General features: G+C 39.6%; 2 protein-coding genes across 12 annotated transcripts in view; one reads left to right on the top strand and one right to left on the bottom strand.

The window, feature by feature from the left end:
* The window catches only part of NSMCE2 (NSE2 (MMS21) homolog, SMC5-SMC6 complex SUMO ligase), a 223438-nt gene extending 212210 nt beyond the window's left edge, over positions 1–11228 (bottom strand). For 2 of the 7 annotated variants that reach the window (XM_049700549.1, XM_049700548.1), the window contains exons 1-2: positions 11085–11224; positions 3872–4042 (exon numbers count right to left, since the gene is read on the bottom strand). In XM_049700549.1, coding sequence (XP_049556506.1) covers positions 3872–4028 — 157 coding nt within the window. In that variant the 5' untranslated portion in view covers positions 4029–4042; positions 11085–11224. Of the gene's footprint in view, positions 1–3871; positions 4043–11084 lie in introns of all 7 variants that reach the window. The other 5 variants (XM_049700546.1, XM_049700547.1, XM_033419817.2 and 2 more) reach the window with 5 other exon arrangements.
* Positions 11229–11251: 23 nt separating this feature from the next.
* The window catches only part of WASHC5 (WASH complex subunit 5), a 53843-nt gene continuing 42524 nt past the window's right edge, over positions 11252–22570 (top strand). Inside the window, exons 1-7 of one of the 5 annotated variants that reach the window (XM_033419814.2) lie at positions 11283–11429; positions 11663–11829; positions 16708–17018; positions 17490–17635; positions 18319–18403; positions 19023–19123; positions 21155–21347. In XM_033419814.2, the coding sequence (XP_033275705.1) occupies positions 16833–17018; positions 17490–17635; positions 18319–18403; positions 19023–19123; positions 21155–21347 (711 nt within the window). In that variant the 5' untranslated portion in view covers positions 11283–11429; positions 11663–11829; positions 16708–16832. Of the gene's footprint in view, positions 11430–11662; positions 11830–14776; positions 14979–16707; positions 17019–17489; positions 17636–18318; positions 18404–19022; positions 19124–21154; positions 21348–22570 lie in introns of all 5 variants that reach the window. The other 4 variants (XM_033419813.2, XM_004265324.3, XM_033419815.2 and 1 more) reach the window with 4 other exon arrangements.

The raw sequence follows: 22570 nt of genomic DNA, 5'->3' as shown, positions 1-22570 counted from the left end.
ATTTGTAAGTATTATCTCATTTAATCCCCACAATAATGCCATTTACAAATCAGAAATCTAAAACAGAGGTTACAAAACTTGTCCAAGGACACAAAAATAATAAGTGACGGAGCTGGGACAAGAACCCAGGCATTCTGTACACAAAGCTCTGCACTCTTACATTACACTATCCTGCCTATATCACAATGTAGGGGCATAATATAAGACACAAAGCACACAAATCGAATCCTCTTCACCTCAACTATAATATCTTAGCTGAACTTACTTTTTCCACCTGAGCTACTGAAATAACTTCATTAGCTACTTGAGGTATCTCCATCCTCCGTAGCATCCTCGGTATTGCCATGAGGTTATCTTTCTAGACCTGGATCTTGCCACATTCCTCCTCTACTTTAAACCATCCAATAATAAAGTCCTAACTTCTTTCAGGACCTTAATGTTCAATGTTTAGGCCCTCAGTGTTCACTTAATGTTTGAACAGCATGTATATGTCTTGCTTCCCAGCTAAACTGTAAACAACCTGAAGGAAGAAACCTTTATTAATCATTGTAGTGCTGGCTAACATGAATTACTGATTTAGCTGCACGCAAACCAAAAGCCTTAAATAGACTCCAAACTCATCCACCTTTGCTCCCCTCTTCACATCACAGGCCCTTCTTCTAAGCTCTGACCCTTAAATTTCTAATTGCTGCCTATACTTTTTGATAGTTATTGAATAAACACTACGCTAAGAGCACTTTGCATATACTATCTTATTAACCCCAACAACCTTATAAAATGGGCATTTTTATCTCTATTTCACAGATAAAAAATTAGAAGTTCAAAGAAATTACCTATCTTTGAGCAAGTTATAGAACTAAAGCTGGAACTGGGACTACAGACTGTATCAGGCTGATTCCAAATCCTGCAATTAAGTAGCAATATGGGCTCTGTCTCCTAAAAGTCTTTCATCTACTGTTAGAGGCTGAGTTACTTTCAAATTTACTTAAATACCAGGTGTTTTTCTACTCTCTGGGTCCTCAGACGGCACCTCAGTCGGGCGTCACATGAAAACTGCTCTCCTAACAAGCTCTTGCTCTATTACTCCAGTGGGGGTCACCCTAGGCATCCTCTCTGTAGGGAGTTTCTCCTGTCACCAAAGTCCTGCTCATAAGCACTCCAATTCAGGTTCATAAGCAGTTCTCAGGATGTGGTCCCCAAGACCCTTCCACAAGGTCCACAGGGTCAAAACTATTTTTATAATAATTGTCAGACCTGCAACAGAGGAGTTGCGACAGAGACCACATGGCCCACAAAACTGAAAACATTTGCTATCTGACCCCTCATGGAAAAACTTTGCCAATCCCTGCTTTAGAGCATGAATCTTTCAAAAAACGATGCTTATATTTCTTTTTAAATGAAACAGATGCTGCATTTTGCATCAAAATATACTTCTTATTTTAAAAAAATAAAACAAAAACAAACAAAAATGAACTCGGTATCAAACATACTAAGAAGCCTTCAAAGCAAATCCTGAAAAAAACTGACTACAATCCTCCAGGAGGTTACATACCAGCCCTTCTTTCTTATGATTTAAGATCTTATTATGAGTTTACCCAGGACTACCTACCAAAGCCGAATATCCATCACCATCAAAAAGAGACTACAAATCAGGCTGGACAGGGGTAAGACCTTTAGAGCCCACCCACTAAAGATGATGGGTGACTTCTGCTGCCAGCTGTGAATGAATATCGAGTATGGAACTGGCCTTTCTGCCATGAGTGACTATAAGGCTGGACAAAATATATGAAGCAACTGCTTTCAGGCAGTGGGACAATAGGCAGAGCAGAACTGGGATGCCTGCGAAAAGGAAAGCAAGTGAGGTAAGTCCTCCAATTAACCTCTTGCTTGCAAAATGGAGGAGGAATCCAAGAGGAGCACAGCAGTCTTAAAGGACTGAGAAGACAGAGACTGGAGTTCAGGGAGGATGAGTAGCAGGCGTTTTGCAAGACAGAAGGGGGCATGCAGGGAAAGCCCGTGAGGGATCTGCACAGAGATCCCCTTGAGTCTGATGCTGAATCCTAAGCTGCTGAGGAACAACTGCTGGGAGCTGTGAAGCGAACAATTCCCAGAATTTACGCAGGACTGGAAGACATTCAAATTCCATCCAGCAGAGTAGAGCTTTTTCGTTGAACTCTCTGGGCAATCAACAGAGACTCCAGAAAGAGCAAGCTTTGTAACAAGGCTAAATTAGCCCTAAAGTAAAGCTACACTAGACCTGCCCTACGGAAGTTTAACAACAAGCCTGGGATGGATCAGCCTAATCCACAAATTACTTAGCTGCCAACCAAGACGAAGGTCAATACTCTTTAAAAGAAGATGACAAAATCCCCAAACTCAATAACATAATACACACAAGTGGCAACAGAGATGCCAGAATTAGCAGACAAGGATATTAAAGTAGCTATGATAAATATGCTCCATGTGCTCAAGCGTACAGAGGAAAACATGAGCGTAATGAGGAGAGAAATAAGATTCCATTTAGTTCTTTTTCATGTCTTCTAGAGCTGAAAAATACAGTCTCTGAAATTAAAAATTCCCTGGATAGATTTAGTCAATTAGACACTTGAGAAGACAGGACTAATGAACTTGAAGACACAGCAAAAGAAACTATTCATACTAAAGTCAGAGAGAAAAAAAGACTTGAAAAAAATCACCAGAGCCTCAGTGACTCATGAGACATTACCAAGCAGCCTAACATACATGTAATTGGAGCCCCAGAAGGAGAAGAGAGGGGAGAGAAATAGCAGCAGAATTTTTTTCCAAATTTGATCAAAACTGTAAGCCTACAAATCCATAAAGCTCGAAGAACACCAGGCAGAATAAACAAAGAAAATCACACCAAGGCACATCACAATCAAATTGCTGAAAAACAGTGATATTAAAAGGAAAACAAAACGATTATGTTGCTCCCCTGCTTCCATATATAATATAAAATAAAAACAAATTTAACCCAAACAAAGCAAATAACATCTTTCTAGATCTTCTCATCAAAAATCTGTGGTCAAGCGCAGCAAGACTGAACTTTTCTCATCTTTTGTAGAGGCCTTCCTTTACCAGTACCCCTAGCATCGGCTTAGTCTGTCTACTGAGTAATTAAGCATGAACAAAATATAGTTAAATTACTGGAAAATAACTATCATAATGCTGTATACTGTACAGTTCACAAATGTCACATACTTTTTTTTTTTTTTTTGGCTGTGTTGGGTCTTTGTTGCTAGACGCAGGCTTTCTCTAGTTGCGGCGAGCAGGGGCTACTCTTCGTTGCAGTGCGCAGGCTTCTCATTGCGGTGGCTTCTCTTGTTGCGGAGCATGCGCTCTAGGCACTCAGGCTTCAGCAGTTGCGGTGTGTGGGCTCAGTAGTTGTGGCTCACAGGCTCTAGAGTGCAGGCTTAGTAGTTGTGAAGCACAGGCTTAGTTGCTCAGCAGCATGTGGAATCTTCCTGGACCAGGGATCGAACCCATGTCTCCCACATTGGCAGGCGGATTCTTAACCACTGCACCACCAGGGAAGTCCCACAAATGTCACATACTTTTGATTGTATGTTCCTTGAGGTCAGATACCTTCATGTTTCAGCCCATAAATTTCTAGTGCAGTCTCTAGTGGCTCATGGGGGTCTGAACACATATGAATGAGTAAATCTCATCTTATCCGCAGTACATCACTATGTGGTATGTAAAAGAAGATGAGAAAACAGATGCCCAGAGGGATTAAGTGATTGTCCCAAGGTTACCCAAAAGGTGAGCAGTATCTTGCATCCCTAGAGCAATGCCACCACTCAGGGTTACATCAAAATAGACACAAAAGAAATAAATTTTAATTATTACTTACTCTGAGTTTCCACAAGATCCAAAGCAACACTATAAGCTGTGTCCATTCCAGAGCTGATGCAGGACTGGAAGTTTTTCAAGGAGGAGAGTGCAGATTCTACACCACTGAAGGATATAAAACCAGTTGAACCTGAACTTGAAGTGGAACGCCCTGGCATCTTGAAATTATTACCTAAGTTTTCAAACACAATGAAACAAAATTTATGAATAAGAATAATAACTGCATAGGAAAACAGAACCACTATAAACATCCATATGAATGTATCCAATATCCCACAAGTGCTACACAATTATCTACATTCTATATCACTTGAAAGGATATCAAAGCATTGTCCCATCATCTGGGCCACCAAACACAATAGATGAATTTCAGTAAATAAAGAAGATGTACTTCAGTATATAAAGGAGGGAGAACACCCTCTTCCAAAAGATTCCCTGATTCTCTAAAGAATTCAACAACAGCACAGTTCCTAAAAACCTAAAACATAAGTGTGTCAGAAAAAGTACATTGCTCATATAAAGCATTCTTCCAAAAAAATGAAAATAGTAGCAATAAAATAGTTTAATAAGGGAGAATTTTGAAAACCTGTAATTTTTAACTTATCTGACACATATACATATTGAATTCTGAAAACTATAAGAAAACTTTTATTTCTGACAGTTCCTCTGGGTTCTAAGATTTATAGACTTGGTGAGATCCCAGATTCTGTTTAAGAAAAAAATAGGATTTTTCTGTAAATTCTTATCTTCTGGTAGCTCACCCACTGTAACAGTTTCAATTATTATCTTCATATTAAAACACTCCCTAATCTGTATCTTCAATCAACAACTCTTTAAGCTTTGGACTACTTATGTAAAGCTCCCTACAAAAAGACATCTTTGCTTAATTCACAAACCGCCTGAAATTCAGTCCACTGAAACCATCCAGAAAAGTGGAGAGAATTTACACGGGCTTAGAGGAAAGGCTGTATGGTAGCAAAAAAGGTATTTTCTCATAACCATACTGATACAGCATGAATTCAGGTTCTGCCACTGTACTGCTGAGTGACCATGGACTGATTGCTTAACTGTCTCTGAGCTGTCTAGTATCTGTGGCCCTTCCAATCCTCTCCACTGCCACCATGTTTACCTCACAACTGGATTACTACAGGAGTTTCTCAATTATTGGTCCCTTTTCATTAAATTCATCCATTCATTCAACAAGTAGGCCTGTCAATCATTAGATTCATTAAAAATGACACAGGGTATAAAAAGGGAAGGTCACAGAGAAGATGTTTAAGATGTTAATTTCTATTTTTGAGGTGTTAGTCTACTACAAACATCCACAATACAACTCGTCATCAATTCAAATCATTCAATTAACAAATATTCAGCAAGTATTTTTTGGAACATAGCATAGAGGGTCTTAATGAAGGATAAAGGTCCAGGTAGACCTTATAGGTCCAGGGACTTTAACTTTATCTGTTTTTTTTCTTTAAATGATCTTAAAAATCAAGACCTGAAGCAAATATGGCAAAATGTTACAGATGTTAAAATCCAGATGATGGAACAAGGGTTCTCATTATGTTATCTTCTGGGAGTTTCTGTGGTGTTAAAATTTCACACTGAGAGAAGACATGACCATGTATATGAATGAAAAACCAATAATGACAAGGGGAGAAGCAGTGGGGGGGTGGGTGGGATGAACTGGGAGACTGGGGTTGACATATACACACTAATATGTATAAAGTAGATAACTAATGAGAACTTGCTGTATAGCACAGGGAACTCTACTTCACTGTACAGTAGAAACTATCATGACATTGTAAAACAACGATACCTCAATAAAAAAAATTTTTAAAAAACAACAATAATGGTGTTTTGAATATGTGTGTTTTGGTGAAAGACAGTATTTATTTACAATCTCACTTTATTACACCAAACAAGTTGGGATGGTTAACACAATATAAACACAAACATATGCAATAAGATGGAAAATATGTAAATTCATAAAAATCAGGACCAAAAAACAGATTAAAGGGAAAACCAAGTACATGAGAAAATTTAGAATGTAATCATATAAGCTTTAGGATTCTTTATGATTCCACACAGCACTATATTTGTAAATACAAATTTGGCTATGAGATTTCCTGACAAGCAAAACAAAAAGTGAAAATTACAGAATTCTCTTTCTCCATAAAGTACGCCAAGAACTCAAGAAAAATAAGGCTTTCCATGGCAATCAAGGCAGCATGGATCATCACGTATGAGATAATAAGAATCATACTGAAAAATGTCCTTAATAATATTCTTACGATACGGTAAGAGTAAGCTTCTGAGGACTGTTTCTTAGATTATGTCTCAAGGTAAGCTAAGGACAGGACACGTGTGGCAGATTCCAGCTCAGTGCCCACCAAACCCATTTCCTCTTCAACCTGCTCGTACAGCTAGACCACAGTTTGCAGCCTTCCTTGCAGTTACGTGTGGCAGTATGATTGAATTCAAGGCAGTGAAACAGAAGCCATTTCCAGGCCCCATCCATGAAAATGGCACTCTATCTCCACACTCTTTCCCATTTGTCAGGTTGAAACAGGCAAGCAATGACCTTAGAAGCCACATACTGAAGATAGAGAACCACCAAATGGAAGGAGCCTAGGTTCCTACTTCACTGCTTGGAGGAAAACTGCCCACCAATCAGGCTCCATGCATGAAAGAAATAAAAAACTTCAATTGTGCAAAGCCATTTAGATTTGGGGGTATACCTATTATAACACCAACTGTTACTCAAAAAACACAATCCTGCAAAGATCAAACGATATGGTTCAAGAATTCAGTTTTCTAGTCAATCTTGATTCTAGTGTAAGTCTAAATTGTCTAGAGCAGCACTGTCTAATAGAACTTTCTGCCATGACAAAAATGTTCTATAATCTGCACTGTCCAATACAGAAGCTATTAGGCACATGTGACTATTGATTAGCAGTGGTTGCTGAGAGTCATAATAGCATGACTATTGATGTGATTAGCGTGACTGAGTTTTAAATTTTATTTAATTTTAATCGATTTAAATTTAAATAGCCATATTGGAAGTCAACTACACTTTAAAAAAATAATAGTAACATATATCTACATGCATTAAAACAGATTTAGAAATCTTTTTATATTGATTACCAAAACTTTAAAAAAAAAAGAAACTGTTATTATTGGTACATATTTACATTCATTAATCAGTTTATTAGCCATCTCTGTCTTTAATACTATGACACTAGTATTTTTCTGAAGATATATTATCTCAATGTGGTCTTATTATTTTAATTTTTCATAGAATTTCCCGTGATTCTCTTCAAAACTGCATGTCATGATATGAATGTGAAACTGTTGACACCTTCATATGACTCTTCTCTGAAGACCATGATTTTTTTTTAATTGTGAAACACTACAGGTGCCAGGGAACCTGGTAATCTCAGAAGTAATGCTTCTAGATGGAGAATATTTTCTATTCTAATTTTTGAAATAGATATATGTAAATATTTCATCACTAATATTTTTACATACTGTCTTTTTGCCTCTTTTCAAGCAACTCTGTTCAACAAATATTTTTATAAAACCAAATTTATCAAATAAGTTGCCTATTTATTACTCTTGTCAATGCTTTGCTATATTAAAATAATGCAAAATCAAAAAAAAATTTAAATAGCCACATGTGCCTAATGGCTACTGCATTGGAAACACAATTATCAAAGTGTATACACACACACACACACACACACACACACACACATACACACACACCAGCGGGTAAGCCAGATGGAGTAAAGCCACAGTATGAACATGATATATCTTCCTGGAATACTAATTTTACTTAAAGATAACATGAAACACGTTTATATTAAAAATAAACATTAGTTACATTATAGAGTAGAATATGGAGGTGATACTAGTAGGGGTTAATGACTAAAAACTCTAGTAGGGGTTAAACACTGTAGCCTCTGGAGCCAGACTACATGAGCTCAAAGCCTGATTTTGCCAATTAAGTAGCTGAATAACTTTAGGCAAGTTATTTAACCTCTCAATGCTTCACTTTTCCTTTCTGCAACATGGGCATGATCCAGTGCCAACTTCAAGGATTACTGGGAGGACTGAATGAGTTCATACGTATAACAAAACACTCAGAATAATGTCTGGCATATAATCTTTTACAATGAGAGCAAATATTACCATCAAGTTAATCATACAATACTGTGAGCAGCAATACAGAATAGCGCATAAGTGAACTGACCTTGGACACGAATGCCTGGAAATTCCACCTTGTCCACCCCACTTAAAACTGCATCACTCTGGTTGAGTTGCTTAACTTCTCTATCTTCGGTTAGCTCCCGTGTAAAAAGGAGATAATCACATCTATCTCACAGCATTATTATAAGAATAAATTAAATTTTTTAAAATAAATTTATTTATTATTTATTTATTTTTGGCTGCGTTGGGTCTTCGTCGTTGTGCGTGGGCTTTCTCTAGTTGCGGTGAATGGGGGCTACTATTCGTTGTGGTGCCCGGGCTTCTCATTACGGTGGCTTCTCTTGTTGTGGAGCGCGGGCTCTAGAGCACAGGCTCAGTAGTTGTGGCACGCGGGCTCAGTAGTTGTGGAGCGGGGGCTTAGTTGCCCCGCGGCATGTGGGATCTTCCTGGACCAGGGCTCGAACCCGCGTCCCTTGCATTGGCAGGCTGATTCTCAATCACTACGCCACCAGGGAAGTCCCCTAAATTAAATTTTGTAGTTTTCTCAAACTTGTCTGATCTTAAGAATCAGTTGAAATACTTACTAAAAATACAGTTATTAATGGATACTATCTCAGACCTATTGAATCAGTCTCTAGTGGACACTGAGGAAACTGTATTTTTATGAAGCACCCCAAATAATTCAAGTATGGAGAACACTGAGGTAACTTTGTCCCCCCCAAATTTATGTTTACCCTAACTCCCAATGTGATGACATATAGAGATGGAGCCTTTGGGAGTTGATTAAGTTTAAATGAGGGGGGAGCCCTCATGATGGGATTAGTGTCATTAGAAGAGGAAGAGACACCAGGGTTTGCTCTATCTGTCCACCATGAAAAGATACAGTAAGGTGGCTGTCTACGAACCAGGAAGAGAGCCCTCACCAGTATCCAACCATACCAGCACCATGGTCCCCAACTTCCAGTCTCCAAATCTGTGAGAAATAAATTTCTGTTGCTTAAGCCACCAGTCTATGGTATTCTTTTAATAGCAGCCTGAGCTGACTACGACACAGTGTATATAAGGATTAATGTAATCCAGGATAAATGTAAAGTGTCTGCTACATGGTAGCCATCCTTATATGAATGCAAAATTCACATTACTCCAGTGAAACTTTACACTTGCAGAGAGGTGGGGAAAACATTCGTCTGTTAATTCTGCACTATCAAGAGGAACGACTCAGATCGAGGAGCAAAGAGAATGGCTGGAGGTGAAAGATGGACTAAACGCACTTTTCCCTATTTCTCCCACTAAGTACAGCTAAGTACATAATTCACAGGACAGCCCCGCACAGCAAAGAATTATTTGGCACCAAATGTCAACAGTGCAGTGGTTGAGAAACCCTGGTTTAAACTAACCCCCTTTGGAGCCTTCCCCAGGGAACTGTGACTGTTTTGTTCTCTGTACCTATGGTCTCAAAGAAAGTTTAAAACAAGGTTATGCACTTCCTGAGCTTTTCCCTAGCATGTTATGTTGCCTTCCCTAACAGGCCTTGTCTTTGTCTGTTGGTGCCGCTGTAACAAAATACCAGACACAGTAACGTATAAACGACAAAAACATTTCTCACAGTTCTGGAGGTTGGGAAGTCCAAAGGTCAAGGCACCAGCATAGTCGCATTCTGGTGAAGACCCTCTTCTGGTGATTCATGGCCAGGGCCTTCTAGCTCTGTGTCTTCACATGGTAGAAGGGGCAAGGGAGCTCTCCGGAGCCTCTTTTATAAAGGTATTAAGCCTATTAGCAGGGCTCCATCCTCGTGACCTAAGCTCTTCCCAAAGGCTCTACCTCTTAATACCATCACACTGGCTTTAGGAATTGGGGGGTGGGGGTAGGAGGAGGACACAAACATTCAGATCAGAGCAGGTTTATAAGATTCTCTGTAGGTGAGGCCAATTATTAGCTAATATAAAAATAAAAATACTCCTCTCATCTTTCTGTACAAGTGGTATGCACAGAGCAAATAATTTAGATACTGTGCTGACCTCCTTTAAATCCACAGGGCCCTATACAAGTTCAGCCATAACTGTAACTTCTTTTCCAATATGCAAGGTTACATCTTTATGAAGCCCTCTCAGTTGCTTGTTCTCTCCTTCATGCTACCACTATCTCTCTCTCTCTCCCCCTCCCCCCCCCCACCCCGTTCTATTTTAAAAACCATCATAACTACTTGCTCCCATATCTGCCACTCTTTCACCCTGGGAGCAACTTAAACTAGAATTCTGACAGATTCCACATAACATAGAACAGCTCTTCACACAAAATAGGTGACCAATAAAGATTTGGCAGAGCTACATCAATAACGGAAACCACCATTTCTAGGTTCCCTATGGCAAGCCATAAACTGGTGCCCCTACAATTCGTTCTCATTATGGTTAATCCTCACAACCATTTATAGGAGAGAAAAGGAAACTGACGCCCAGAGAGTTTATTTAAACGATCTGCCCAAGGCCCTGCTTTGAAAGCCGGCTCAAACCAGATTTATTTAGATCAAGAATTCGTGATCTCACACTACGATATATAAAATAGGCAAAACAAGGTCCTACTGTATAGCACGGGAAACTATATTCAATATCTTAATAACCTATAAAGGAAAAGAATCTGAAAAGGAATATATATATACACATTTACCTGAATCACTCTCTCTCTATATATATAAGTATACGTATATATTTACCTGAATCACTTTGCTGTACACCTGAAATTAACACATTGTAAATCAACTATATTTCAATAAAAAATAAAAAAAGAATTCGTGATCTTTGCCCCACACACATAGAGCCCAAGGATGGAGAGATGGCGTCTTGGAGAGGGAGGTAAACCGCCCCAGCCTCATTGCTGTGGCGTGAAAAGAACCAGGACCGTAACACAGGTCCACAGACCGTAGCTCGCGGCACCGGCGAAGAGCCCGAGAGGGAGGCAACACCTCCCATCACCCTCCCCATCGCCATGCTCCGCTCTTGTCTTACCTGGCTGCCCGATGTAGCTCCGTCTGGCTGCGCCCACACTCCCCACACCAGGACCCCCAACTACTTCCTTAACTCCCTTCCCCTGTCGCTGAAACGGCGAGCGCGGGCTCAGGCGTCATCAGTCGTCGCCGGCGAGTGGTCACATGACGCCCCGCCCCGCTCTCCGCCCTTTTGTCATGTGACGGCTGAGGGAGCCCCGGGCGGAAGCCGGGGTCTGGCCGGCTGTGGATAAGGGCTGGGGGTAGAAGGGAACCCCTGCGGAGACGGAGGGGTGGTGGCCGGGGCGCTGACTCCGCTTGCGACCGCCGGCCCTGCGCGTGCGCCCTGGCGCGGCCCGCGTGACAGGTGAGTAGGGGCGGTGTGCGCGCGCCCACTCCTTCACGTCCTCCGTCCCCTCCCCCGCCCCAGGGCTGGGCCGCGCTGGCCTTGGTGGGGGCTTCTGCGGCATGGGGTGGGGTCTGGATGGGGGAGCCTGGCGTGGAGGACTGAGGGTTTTCCTGGAGCTGCTGCTGCAGTCCAGGCTCTGCATCTCCTCCACTCAGGTGGAAACAATTTTCCACACCTCTTTGGCGCTTTAGGAAGTGATGTTCAGCTGCTTAGTCTGCATCTGAGCCTTCCAAGTTTCCGGGAGCAGTGTTCTGTGGACGTCGTCATTTCTCCATGTACTCTCCAGAAACCTGAGTGGTTGGTGGAAACTTCTACGGTCTGACGGACCCGGGTTTGAATTCCAGTTCTACCACGGGCTGTGAGTTTGGGCAAATCATTGCTCCTCTCTGCACCTTAATTCCCCCACCTATGTACGACATGCCAAAGTCCTTTGAATTTCAAAAAATAGTTTCGAGGGTCCTAATTTGTCTGTGGTCGTACAGTTAAAAAAACTAAAAAACACAGAGCCGGTAATGGAACCGGGTCTCCTGATTGATTCCAAGTGCGTGGAGCTTCCTCCAGCCTAGGAGTTGCTGGGAGAAGGGGGAGAGAGAGGCTTTACTGCCTTTGCCCACAACAGGGAACACCTTCCGGTTTTTCTTCTTTCTTTTTCAGGATTCTCAGACTAGAGTGATTAGGCTTATTTTAGAACTTTTCTGGAAGAGATATGCCGGTCCCTTTTGATCAACAACCGCTATAGTTTGTTCCTGATAACGGATTGGTGGAGACCAGTGCTTCTTTCTTTATGGAGCTGAGGTTTTATAAAAGGATTAAAATAGATCAATCTTCTTTTGTCCTCTGAGTAGGATAAAGATTGGTTCTTCCCAGGGCAATTTAATTTTCAGAATTCAGTTCTGTACTCATTGGGTAATTGGTATGATGTTGCCATGCTTTATTCTTGAAAGCATGTTGTCTTTTGTCTAGGATTACTTTCCAAACTAAAAATCATAATTCCGTACCAAATTCTTGAAAATGAAGTTACAACCACTTTTCTGGGTGCCTTGTAAAAACAAAATTAGGAAATTGAGTGGGATTTCTGGTTTCATTGCATGTCAAATAGTAAGAGAGCCTCTACTGAGAAAGCTGGTCTTTATGAGTTGTCTTCATCCCTAGCACCAGCAGAACCTCTAAAAGGAAGATTTGTTGGGGGCGGGGGAGAGATGAACTGGGAGATTAGGATTGACATATGTACAATAATATGTATAACATAGATAACTAATGAGAACCTGCTATATAGTACAGGGAACTCTACTCAGTGCTCTGTGGTGACCTAAATGGGAAGGAAATCCAAAAAAGAGGGAATTAGGGGATATATGTATACATATAGCTGAGTCACTTCTCTGAACAGCATAAACTAACACAACATTGTAAAGCAACTATACCCCAATTTTAAAAAAAAAGGAAGATTTAATATAGCTTCTTCTACCATGTTTATTTGCATCTCATTCTAGAGTGAATTTTTTTTTTTAATCTCAACTAAGTCTTAACATCTTCTATAAAGCCACCTACCTCTGAGTTCACTGCAACATGATTAGGCATCTTTAATTATGCTTCTTAGATTCTGTTCTTTAGGACCAGTTTTTCAGCCAACAGTGAGGCTATTTACCAAAGACTTTAGCCAAATAATATTTTGAAAGTTGCCTGCAGTGTAACTCTTAGGTAAAAAGGATTAAAATAAGACTTGGACACACAAGAATTTTGACTTAAGTCATTATCCCAGGCCTAAGCCTCCCTGACCACATGCGTGCAGGCGCGAGTATATCTGTCTGTCTGTTTGCTGGGAAAGAAGGCAGGTCATGTTGACTTGCTTTAAGCTGTTTTCTCTTTGGCCACGTTGTCTGTCCTATCTTGATACCCAAATGGTAGCAGTTAGACCTGTTCATCATAGCCTTACCTTCTCTGAATTGAGTCTAAAGTTTCATCCTCCTGAGACCTGGGTTAGTTTAGTGGTCTTCAGAGGACTTCAGGTGACTTTTGTTCTCATTTTCCTTTATTTTCTCACTTGTCTTATTTTCCAAGGCAGTCCGTTTCAGTGGGAAAAATGGAATGAAATTATCTGAAATTCAGCCTGTTAGAGATCAACGTGTCTTAACAAGCAAGCATCACAGAGAAAACTGAACACAGTTGTTACTAATTTATGCCTTAATGTGTATTATACACAACCCTCATGAGAGAGAGTTGTGGACAACCGTAGTGGCTTCTCAGTAATCTCTGCTATGGGACCCAACTCCACCTCCCCTATCTCTGCTTCTGTCCCGTAGTACTTACTTGTAACCCCTTCCTGGAATGCCCTTCTCTTAGATCACTATCAGTAAACTAACAAATTACCCTCAAACCTAGTGGCTATAAAACAATAAGCATTTATTGTCTTATTAACGTTTGTGGTCAGGAATCAGCTATGTGGCTTAGCTGGGTGCCTTTGGCTCAGGGGCTCTTGGGAGGTTGCTGTGCTGTGAACACAAACTGGGGTTGGGGGGATCTTTTTTCCAGCTCACTCAAGTGGTGGTTGGCAGACTTCTCCATCGTCCCATAGGGCTCCTCCACAGGGCTGTCTCACAACCTAACAACTTGCTTCTCCCAAGACACACACGCTGGAAAGGGCTCCCAAGCCAGAGGTCACAGTCTTTTTTGCAATCTCATTTCAGAAATGGCATCTTTCACATCTGCCCTATTCCCTTCTTTAGATGGGAGACAGTAAGTCACACTCAGGGAGTGAATAGGAAGGTGGAGGTCATTGGGGACCATCTTAGGGGCTGTAGATACCCTTACTGCTTGATCCCTCACTTGCTCTGGCCTCTGCTCAAATATCATCTTACCAGAGAGGCTTTTACACTCTCCTGTATGTAGAATAACACACGCTCCATCCCTTTGTCATGCTTTTCTTTACAGCATTATCAAAGCCTGATATGTAATATGTTTATTTGTTTATCTCTGTCCCACTCCCAATAGTATGTAGGCTTCATGAAAGCAGGAAGTCAGTTGTGGTCACTACGGTAGCCTCAGGTCCTAAAACAGTGCTTGGCACATAGTGGGCACTGGGTAGATATTTGTTGAGTAAGTGAATCTGTATCATTGGAAATGCTTTCACCTGCATATAATCCAGAACCCAATTAACATTAGGTAAACCATAAAAGCAGTCCATTTAGCAAGGATTACAGAGGTAGGTAGTGCCACAGTTGAATCAAGGAATCAGTAACATCAATTAAGAGTTTAGATTCTTTCCTTCCGCACCACAGTCTGCAGGTTCTTGGCGTTTTTTCTCTTAGGCCTGTTACCTCATGGTCTCAAGGTGGCTACTGCAGCTTCAGGCATCAAATATTCATTGGACCACACTCAAAGGCAAGAAGAAGGGGGATAGCCAGAGCAACAAGAGAAATTTCTCTTGACATGCCTCTCTCCTTGTAGCTGGAGAAAAAAAAAAACATTTCCTAAAAGTTCTACCATAGACTTCTATCTCATCGGTCACAAGTGAGTCGCATGTCTAACATGGCTTCAAGGGAGGGAAAGTGAGGATCTGACTGTTTTGTCCTCTAGAATAAGAAAGGAGTAGGTGAGTGGGAAGTACTGTTGAGGAGCCAGCAGTTGCTGCCACAGCATCCCAGTAAATGAAGACATTTCCAAATTGTGAATCAATGATAGAAACTTCCAAAAGGAAAAAAGAAAACCCTGAAGGGTTATACAGAGCTTCCAGGTAATAGATACCTACAGTAGGTAGCTCATCACATGGGTGAACTGTAAAAATGTGTGACAGGCATTGAGGAATGTTTTGCTGTGGCTACAGAGGAACTCAAAAGTGGCATTGATGTAAACATCTTAATAAACTGACCACTTGTAACATTAGTCCTCATTCAGATATCCTTGTCCAAAGCTGTCTATTTGGTCATTAAATTCTTACTTTTCTTACTTTTTGGTCAGTCTTTTTTTTTTTTTTTTGGCCAGGCCATGTAGCATGTGGGGCTCTTAGTTCCCCAAGCAGGGATCGAACCCGTGTCCCCTGCACTGGGAGCACAGAGTCTTAACCACGGGACTACAAGGGAAGTCCCTTGGTCAGTTTTCTTAATTGTTGACATTATGTTGATAGAGCAGGATCCCAATGCCAAGTGAAAGTGCAAATGTTGGGAAGTCACAGGCCTTTATGAAGTTGAAAAATAATTTAGGCTTCCATGAAGTTCACAAATGATGACCTAGCTAAATTAACAATTAGAGGAGAGAAATGCAACAAAGATGATGACACAATTAACACTTCAAAAGATAATGAGGTGAAAAAGAATTGGGAGGCCCTTTGGAAAAATGAATGATGCCTTGGAAATTTTTTGCAAAAATTACCCATTTAAAGCTCATACTATGAAAGACAACTGTGGAGTACAAAACACTGTATTATCGAAATCACGATTTGATGAAGTCAGCTTTTGACTTGTTCTTGGTTTGTCCATTGAGTACAGAGTTTCTGCAACTTCACTCTCAATTTTGTTAAGCATAAAACTTATTGTCAGAAGTTTTGATGATATAATTTGAAGATACATTCCTAATCAGAACTTCTCCACTGCTTAGTATGAAATAGTTGTCCTTTTAGAGTCACCCTGTCACATTTCTCAGGCATATATTAGTCTCAATAACAGGACCTCCCATACTTGACATATGAAAAAAACTTTTTTTTTCTTTTTTTTTTGGCTGTGCCGCACAACTTGTGGGATCTTAGTTTCCCAACCAGGGATTGAACCCAGGCCCTCAGCAGTAAAAGCACAGAGTCCTAACCACTGGACTGCCAGGGAATCCCCTGAAAAAAACATTTTTAAAGGTAGTTCCCTCATCTAATTCTAGTAGATTTTAGGGCATAGTTATCTTTTCCCAAAGGTAAAAGAAGTGGTACAATTCCTGTAAGGAAAATTTAATAATCTGTTCCCAATTTAGGGCACCTTGGAACCTTCTCACAAGCTCAGGGATCAGCTACATCAAGTCTTTTCTCATGGAGAGAAGTGAATAAAGTGTTGAGAAAGAGGCCAAGAGTAGCAATTTAGCAAAGTTCCTCTACAAGGAAAACATGAAGAGTGGAAATTAAATGCCCTCCCTCCATATCAGAACTCATTATGTGTTATAAATTTTTTTCAGTGAGTTTGGAAGAAAAGTGTGTGTGTTTCACGTGGTTCCTTAAAAAAATGGAGATTTTCATACTTTTTTTTGGGGGGGGGGGATACAGGTCCTTTAATGGAGCGGCCAGTGTATCTGCAGACCTGGTTTCATCTGATGATTTACAGACCCCAGCTCTGAAGCCAGTTACACATTTTCCTGTGGCCGGGCACAGAGTAGTTGATTATCCTCACGATGTTGGACTTTTTGGCTGAGAATAACCTCTGTGGCCAAGCAATCCTAAGAATTGTTTCCTGTGGCAATGCCATCATTGCTGAACTTCTGAGGCTCTCTGAGTTTATTCCTGCTGTATTCAGGTTAAAAGACCGAGCTGATCAACAGAAATACGGAGATATCATATTTGATTTCAGCTATTTTAAGGTAATCTTCCTCAACAGCTTTTCTTACCAGTCTTTTCTACAAAAGCATGCTTTCCTTGGAAACCAGGAGACTCTGAGAGGTTAAGTAATTATGGAGAAGGAGTTAAAAAGAAAAGCTTTTCAACCAAATTTAGTATCAGCTAACTTTAAAATAATATACTGTGTGGAAGCCCTAACACAATATAATCACATCTTAAAAAGATAACTTTGGTATAATGTGTTTCACATTGAAGTACCCCACACTTAAAAAGCATGTCAATTGTTGCAATTCAAGTCCATTTCTTTCAAAGGGATTTTATATCTGTGCTTCTGAGATCTTCATTACTTTCTGTTCCTCTGCTTTCAATTTTTGATATCCCTTTTGAGGCATAAGAACAAATTTTTAAAAGACTGTTTTGAAATTGTTACCAATAATTCTATTGGTTTGTGACTCTTTTCTTGATGTTTCACATAAATGTGTTTTTCTTCTTAGGGTCCAGAATTATGGGAAAGCAAACTGGAAGCTAAGCCAGAGCTACAGGATTTAGATGAAGAGTTTCGGGAAAACAACACAGAAATTGTGACCAGATTTTATTTAGCATTTCAAAGTGTGCATAAATATATTGTAGACTTAAACAGGTATTGACTAATTTAGTCATAGCTTATTTTGATAGTAAATAGTGGAGAGGGAGAAGGGATGGACTAGAACGTGTATATCTTTCTGAGTTACTAAGAAATTTACTAGCTTATACCGTGGATAATTGTCTTTTCCTTCCTGTGGCACTAGTCATCTTAAGTATTTTAGAGTTTTAATATTATTTCCTGCTCTTGTTAAGGATTATAATCATCTTGCTTTGTACCAAGTCAGTTGGCTTTCAATCTTGATCCTAATTTAGTTTATTATATATGAGAAGTGAAAAAAAAAGGAACTTATTTTTGTAGCGTTGGTAACCATAGCCTTCCTTCTTGTCCCTGACCAGACAATATTGTCTTCCTTCTAGCCCATAAGAATTCATTACTCATTAGCTTTTAAACTAACTAGTCCATGTTTTTATGCCATTATTCCCAAGATATCTGTAATTCGTAAATCAGGACTATGGAATATTCCTTTTACTTGGAGTGGCCATAAATAATCTGTGGCCCTGATCACTATGAGTTCCTGCTCACCAATCTATTCCTAAGAGCATGAATGGCCACAAACTATTTGAAGGCCAGAATGCCTGGTATCTTGCCTAATCTTTTAAAAATCTTTACTGTCCTTCTTCAGAGATACTAACATTTTTATTATCAATGAATAACTTGCTCTGGGGTTTCATTTCTAGATATCTAGATGATCTCAATGAAGGTGTTTATATTCAGCAAACCTTAGAAACGGTGCTTCTCAATGAAGATGGAAAACAACTTCTAGTAAGTAGTAGTGACCACTTAAAATTTAAAAATCAAGAATGTCAAACTTAGGGTTACTTTTTTTCCTGTAAGTCACAAATACATACAGTGTATCCTTCTTTAAGGAGAAGCAAACTAAACTGATAATTATCTTCTAACTGGCAGGTCTTTGTCTGAATTTAGAACATAGTAGACTTTGAGGAGAGCTACAAGTGAATAAAGATTGTGTGCAGGTTATGAGCTTCCTCAGTGTAACAATCCTATCTTCTTTATCTTTTGCATCCCAGACATCTAGCCTGGTACCTAGTACATCATGATCACTTAAGAAATGTTTGTTAAATAAGTGAATGACTTATTATGTATTCATAATGTTGGGATTCCATTTTGGTATCCCAAGCAAAATATGAAAAATAGACCAACTGAAAGATAGTCATTGTAAATTAAAATTTATTTTGCATAAACTTTTCGAAGCTCATTCAGTACAGAAGGTGAGAACCCTTTGGGGGGAACCTGCAGTCTCCTTGTAATATAAAGTTTTTAGGAGGAACCAGAGCAGAGTGATCCTTTTACACATTATCAGCTTCACTCCATAAGCATGTGTACTCCTGTGAACTTGGCTGTTGTCTTTTTCTCATCATAGTGTGAAGCACTGTACTTATATGGAGTTATGCTCCTGGTCATCGACCAAAAGATTGAAGGAGAAATCAGAGAGAGAATGCTCGTTTCTTACTATCGATACAGGTATCCCTGGGCTAAGACTACACCCTCCAAAAGCACTGCTATTGGTAAAGTACAGTGTGGGTTTCCATCCTCCTTTTATTGTGAACAGCAGCAATATGATCTAGAATGCAAAAGTGTAAGATTCTTATCACTTCTAAGTATAATACATAATGTAGAAATATAACAATCTGTGTTTCATATCATCATCATTATAATAGATTATATGTCATATAATCTAGTATATATAATTTATTATAGATTATTAGCGATATATAGCTTATCATGTCCATCATGATACCTCAGTTTTTTTTAAAAAGGAATGTGAATTTTCCTTACCTGAAAGATTAATTTGGGAATTTTGGCAGTCTAATGAATTTTTTTTTTTAAGTTTTCAAATACTACTCCTTGGCAGATGTAAGGAAATGAATGAGTTTTCTGTTATCATTTTCAGGTTGATACGTTTTGAAAAGTTATCATTCAGGGCCAGGTTGAAAGTGAATTCTTACCCATGTATCTGTAGAACCCAAAACAGAACAAACAGTAACACACATCCCAACCATGTGTTACATGTGTCTTTACAGAGCTATGACTTCAAGAAGCAGGGTCTTAAAAACAGGACCCACCTTAACCAGCTGTGATTTCAGTCCCTAATGTACAGTTTTCAATTTGTTAAATAAATGAGTCAGAATCTGGATACAGGGTCAATGTCAGAAATAATCAAGATTCGGGGAAGAAACAGTCAATAAGCAGGAGTCAGGAATTTGGGCTAAAGATGTGCAGGCTAGAATTAACATTTTCAGACTTACAAATTAGGACAAAATAAATAGGGCAAAAAGGCAGATCCTCAACAGAGAGGGATTGTTTGGGGATGTTGTATTTTCAGCCACACTTGGTACTGCCGCCTTCTCAGCAATAAATTAGGCTACTCAGCTGGCCTGTTCCTTTAGCTTTATCAGGATGTGAGGAGAGTATCCACCAGCATGCGTAATTCATTCACATCAGTTTGACCATCCATGTTTTTTAAAATGGGCTATGAATGGTCTTGCCTCTATTTCTGAAAGTACCTGGAAAAACAAATACCATAAACAACATGAAGAAGAAGAAAAAAATCTGCTAATCAAGCCCAGCTTTGACAATCCGGCTTTGTCCCTTAGGGTATAATGGCTAATTCATTAGAATGTGAGGATCCACTACTGAAGAGACACTGAACAATTACAAGTCAGAGCAGTAGTAAAGGAGATTCTTACATCAGATAGGAGGTCATCTTCAAGTCTAAGATTGAGTCTCTTTGGGGGATTACTACTTCAAGCCACCAGAAAAATCACAGATGTTCTGCTTAAATCTCTGTAGAAGGTACATCTTACCAAGAAAAACCAGTTGGTATATCCCACTTGAAATTGATAGACTTTTTAAAAATTATTGTTTAAATTTATGAAAATTGGTGCAGGTTCACATTCTTTATCCACAATTTTGAAATCCAAAGAACTCTGCCAAAAATATATGAACATACACACATGCACAACATGCATACAGAGCAACTACGTTGGCAGCAAACCTGACCTAACTTGAAATCTTTTGGAGTCAGCACCTGACTGGAGCAGACATGAGGCTATAGACAGTCTTTATTTATCTCACTTGTGTGAATGTTCATAAATTTTATTGTAGAAATATTAATATATCTTGATCATGGAATGCCATCTAAGACCCTGCTGGAGTATTATATCGTACATGATATATGTATCATTACTTTCTTATATTTGAAAAACGCTGTATTCTGAAACAAATCCAGCCCCAAGGATTTTGGGGAAACGGATCATGGACCTTCACATAAAACTGTACATACATACAGGAACCCATCTTATCAGTTTGGTATATTACAACAGGCTTTTTGAAAATATAATTTTGAATTTTAGGGATATAAGTTGACCTACAGTCATATCTAAAATTATATAAAGTCAAGTTATACTGAAATTCTTCTGCCTTGCTGGACTTTGCATTTCTAATATATGCGGTTTCTTTGGCCCTTTATTTCCCATTGTAAACATGGCTCAGTGCTGCTCGATCTTCTGCTGATTCGAATATGGATGATATTTGTAAGCTGCTTCGAAGTACAGGTTATTCCAGCCAACCAGGAGCCAAAAGACCACCCAACTATCCTGAGAGTTACTTCCAGAGGGTGCCTATCAACGAGACCTTCATCAGCATGGTCATTGGCCGGCTAAGATCTGATGATATTTACAACCAGGTGGGGATTAAGTCTATTTTTAAATCTGTCCTAATAGTTTAAAAGACTGATTTCACCTTCCTCCTCAATTGCTCCTTTCTTTTCTCCTTCCTCAGAAGAGTAAAAGCAGCTAGAAACTATTTAAAACTTTCTGAGTTGTGCCTTGGAATTGTTAAGGAAAGAGGGATATTAATTAGGGCAGTATTAGAGATTTCAAGGAGGAGATGAGATTTGAGCTATATTTGGAAAGAAGATGCATTCTTTTAGGCGTTCAGTTAAGAAATGATTGCTGAGTGTGCAGTATGTGGCTGTCCGTGTGCTTGGTGCTGGGGATCCATTGCTGAAGAAGGCAGGCCCTGGTCCCTACTCATAATGAGCTTGTAGCTGAAGAAAGAAGACAGACAAAAGAATTCCAGTAAAGCCAGATGGGTGTTATCTTAGGGGAAGTGCAGAGTGTTGTGAAGCATGTGACAGGGGCAGCAAGATTGCAACAGGTGACAAAGGGGATATCCGGGCAGCCCAGGCAAATGAGGCAGCATGAGCAGGGTTGGAAAGGCTCACTTTCCTCTCCAGTATGTGTACCATTCACTCACTCAAAATGGTACCAGAGAAAGTTACCATTTGACTTCATTTTCCTAAAGAAAACATAATTTTAGGTATTTTATATATATTTTTTCTTACTAGAAGAGAGTAAAGAGTTGGACCTGTGATAACTGGATATCATTTATTACAGAGCACACCTGTTCTGTACAGTTCTTAGGTAGCCTGCTAGTTTTTTGTATGAACATGTTAAGTGTAAAGAAAGAGTTTTTGGTTGTTATTTGTTTTGTTTGGTTTTTTAAGACAACTCAAAATGAGGAGCTACCTGCAGATACCAGGTCTCCATAATATTTGTTGCCATTTATTGAGAATTCAACATGAACCAGAATCATAGGAGGTTTTTTTCAAATACTGTTTTCTCTATTTTTCACAATAATCTTTCAAAATAGACAGCACTATCCTCATGTTGCTGTTGAGAAAAATAAGGCTTAGAGAGCTTACATAATTTTCACAACATCACATAAGTAGGCAGCAGAACCATAATTTGAATGCAGGCTTGTATGACTTCAAAGCCCACGCTGTTTCTTTACTGCCTCTCGTTAACCCTTCTATTAACTCTTCTGCCTCTTAGGCGGTCCATTTTGCCCATATCTCAAGGGAGTGTGTTTCAATTTTCTCCTTGCCCTGTGACCTCTATTAACACC

Source organism: Orcinus orca, chromosome 17 (assembly GCF_937001465.1).
Source record: "Orcinus orca chromosome 17, mOrcOrc1.1, whole genome shotgun sequence".
Lineage (NCBI taxonomy): Eukaryota > Metazoa > Chordata > Mammalia > Artiodactyla > Delphinidae > Orcinus > Orcinus orca.
This window is presented reverse-complemented; position numbering and strand designations above follow the sequence as displayed.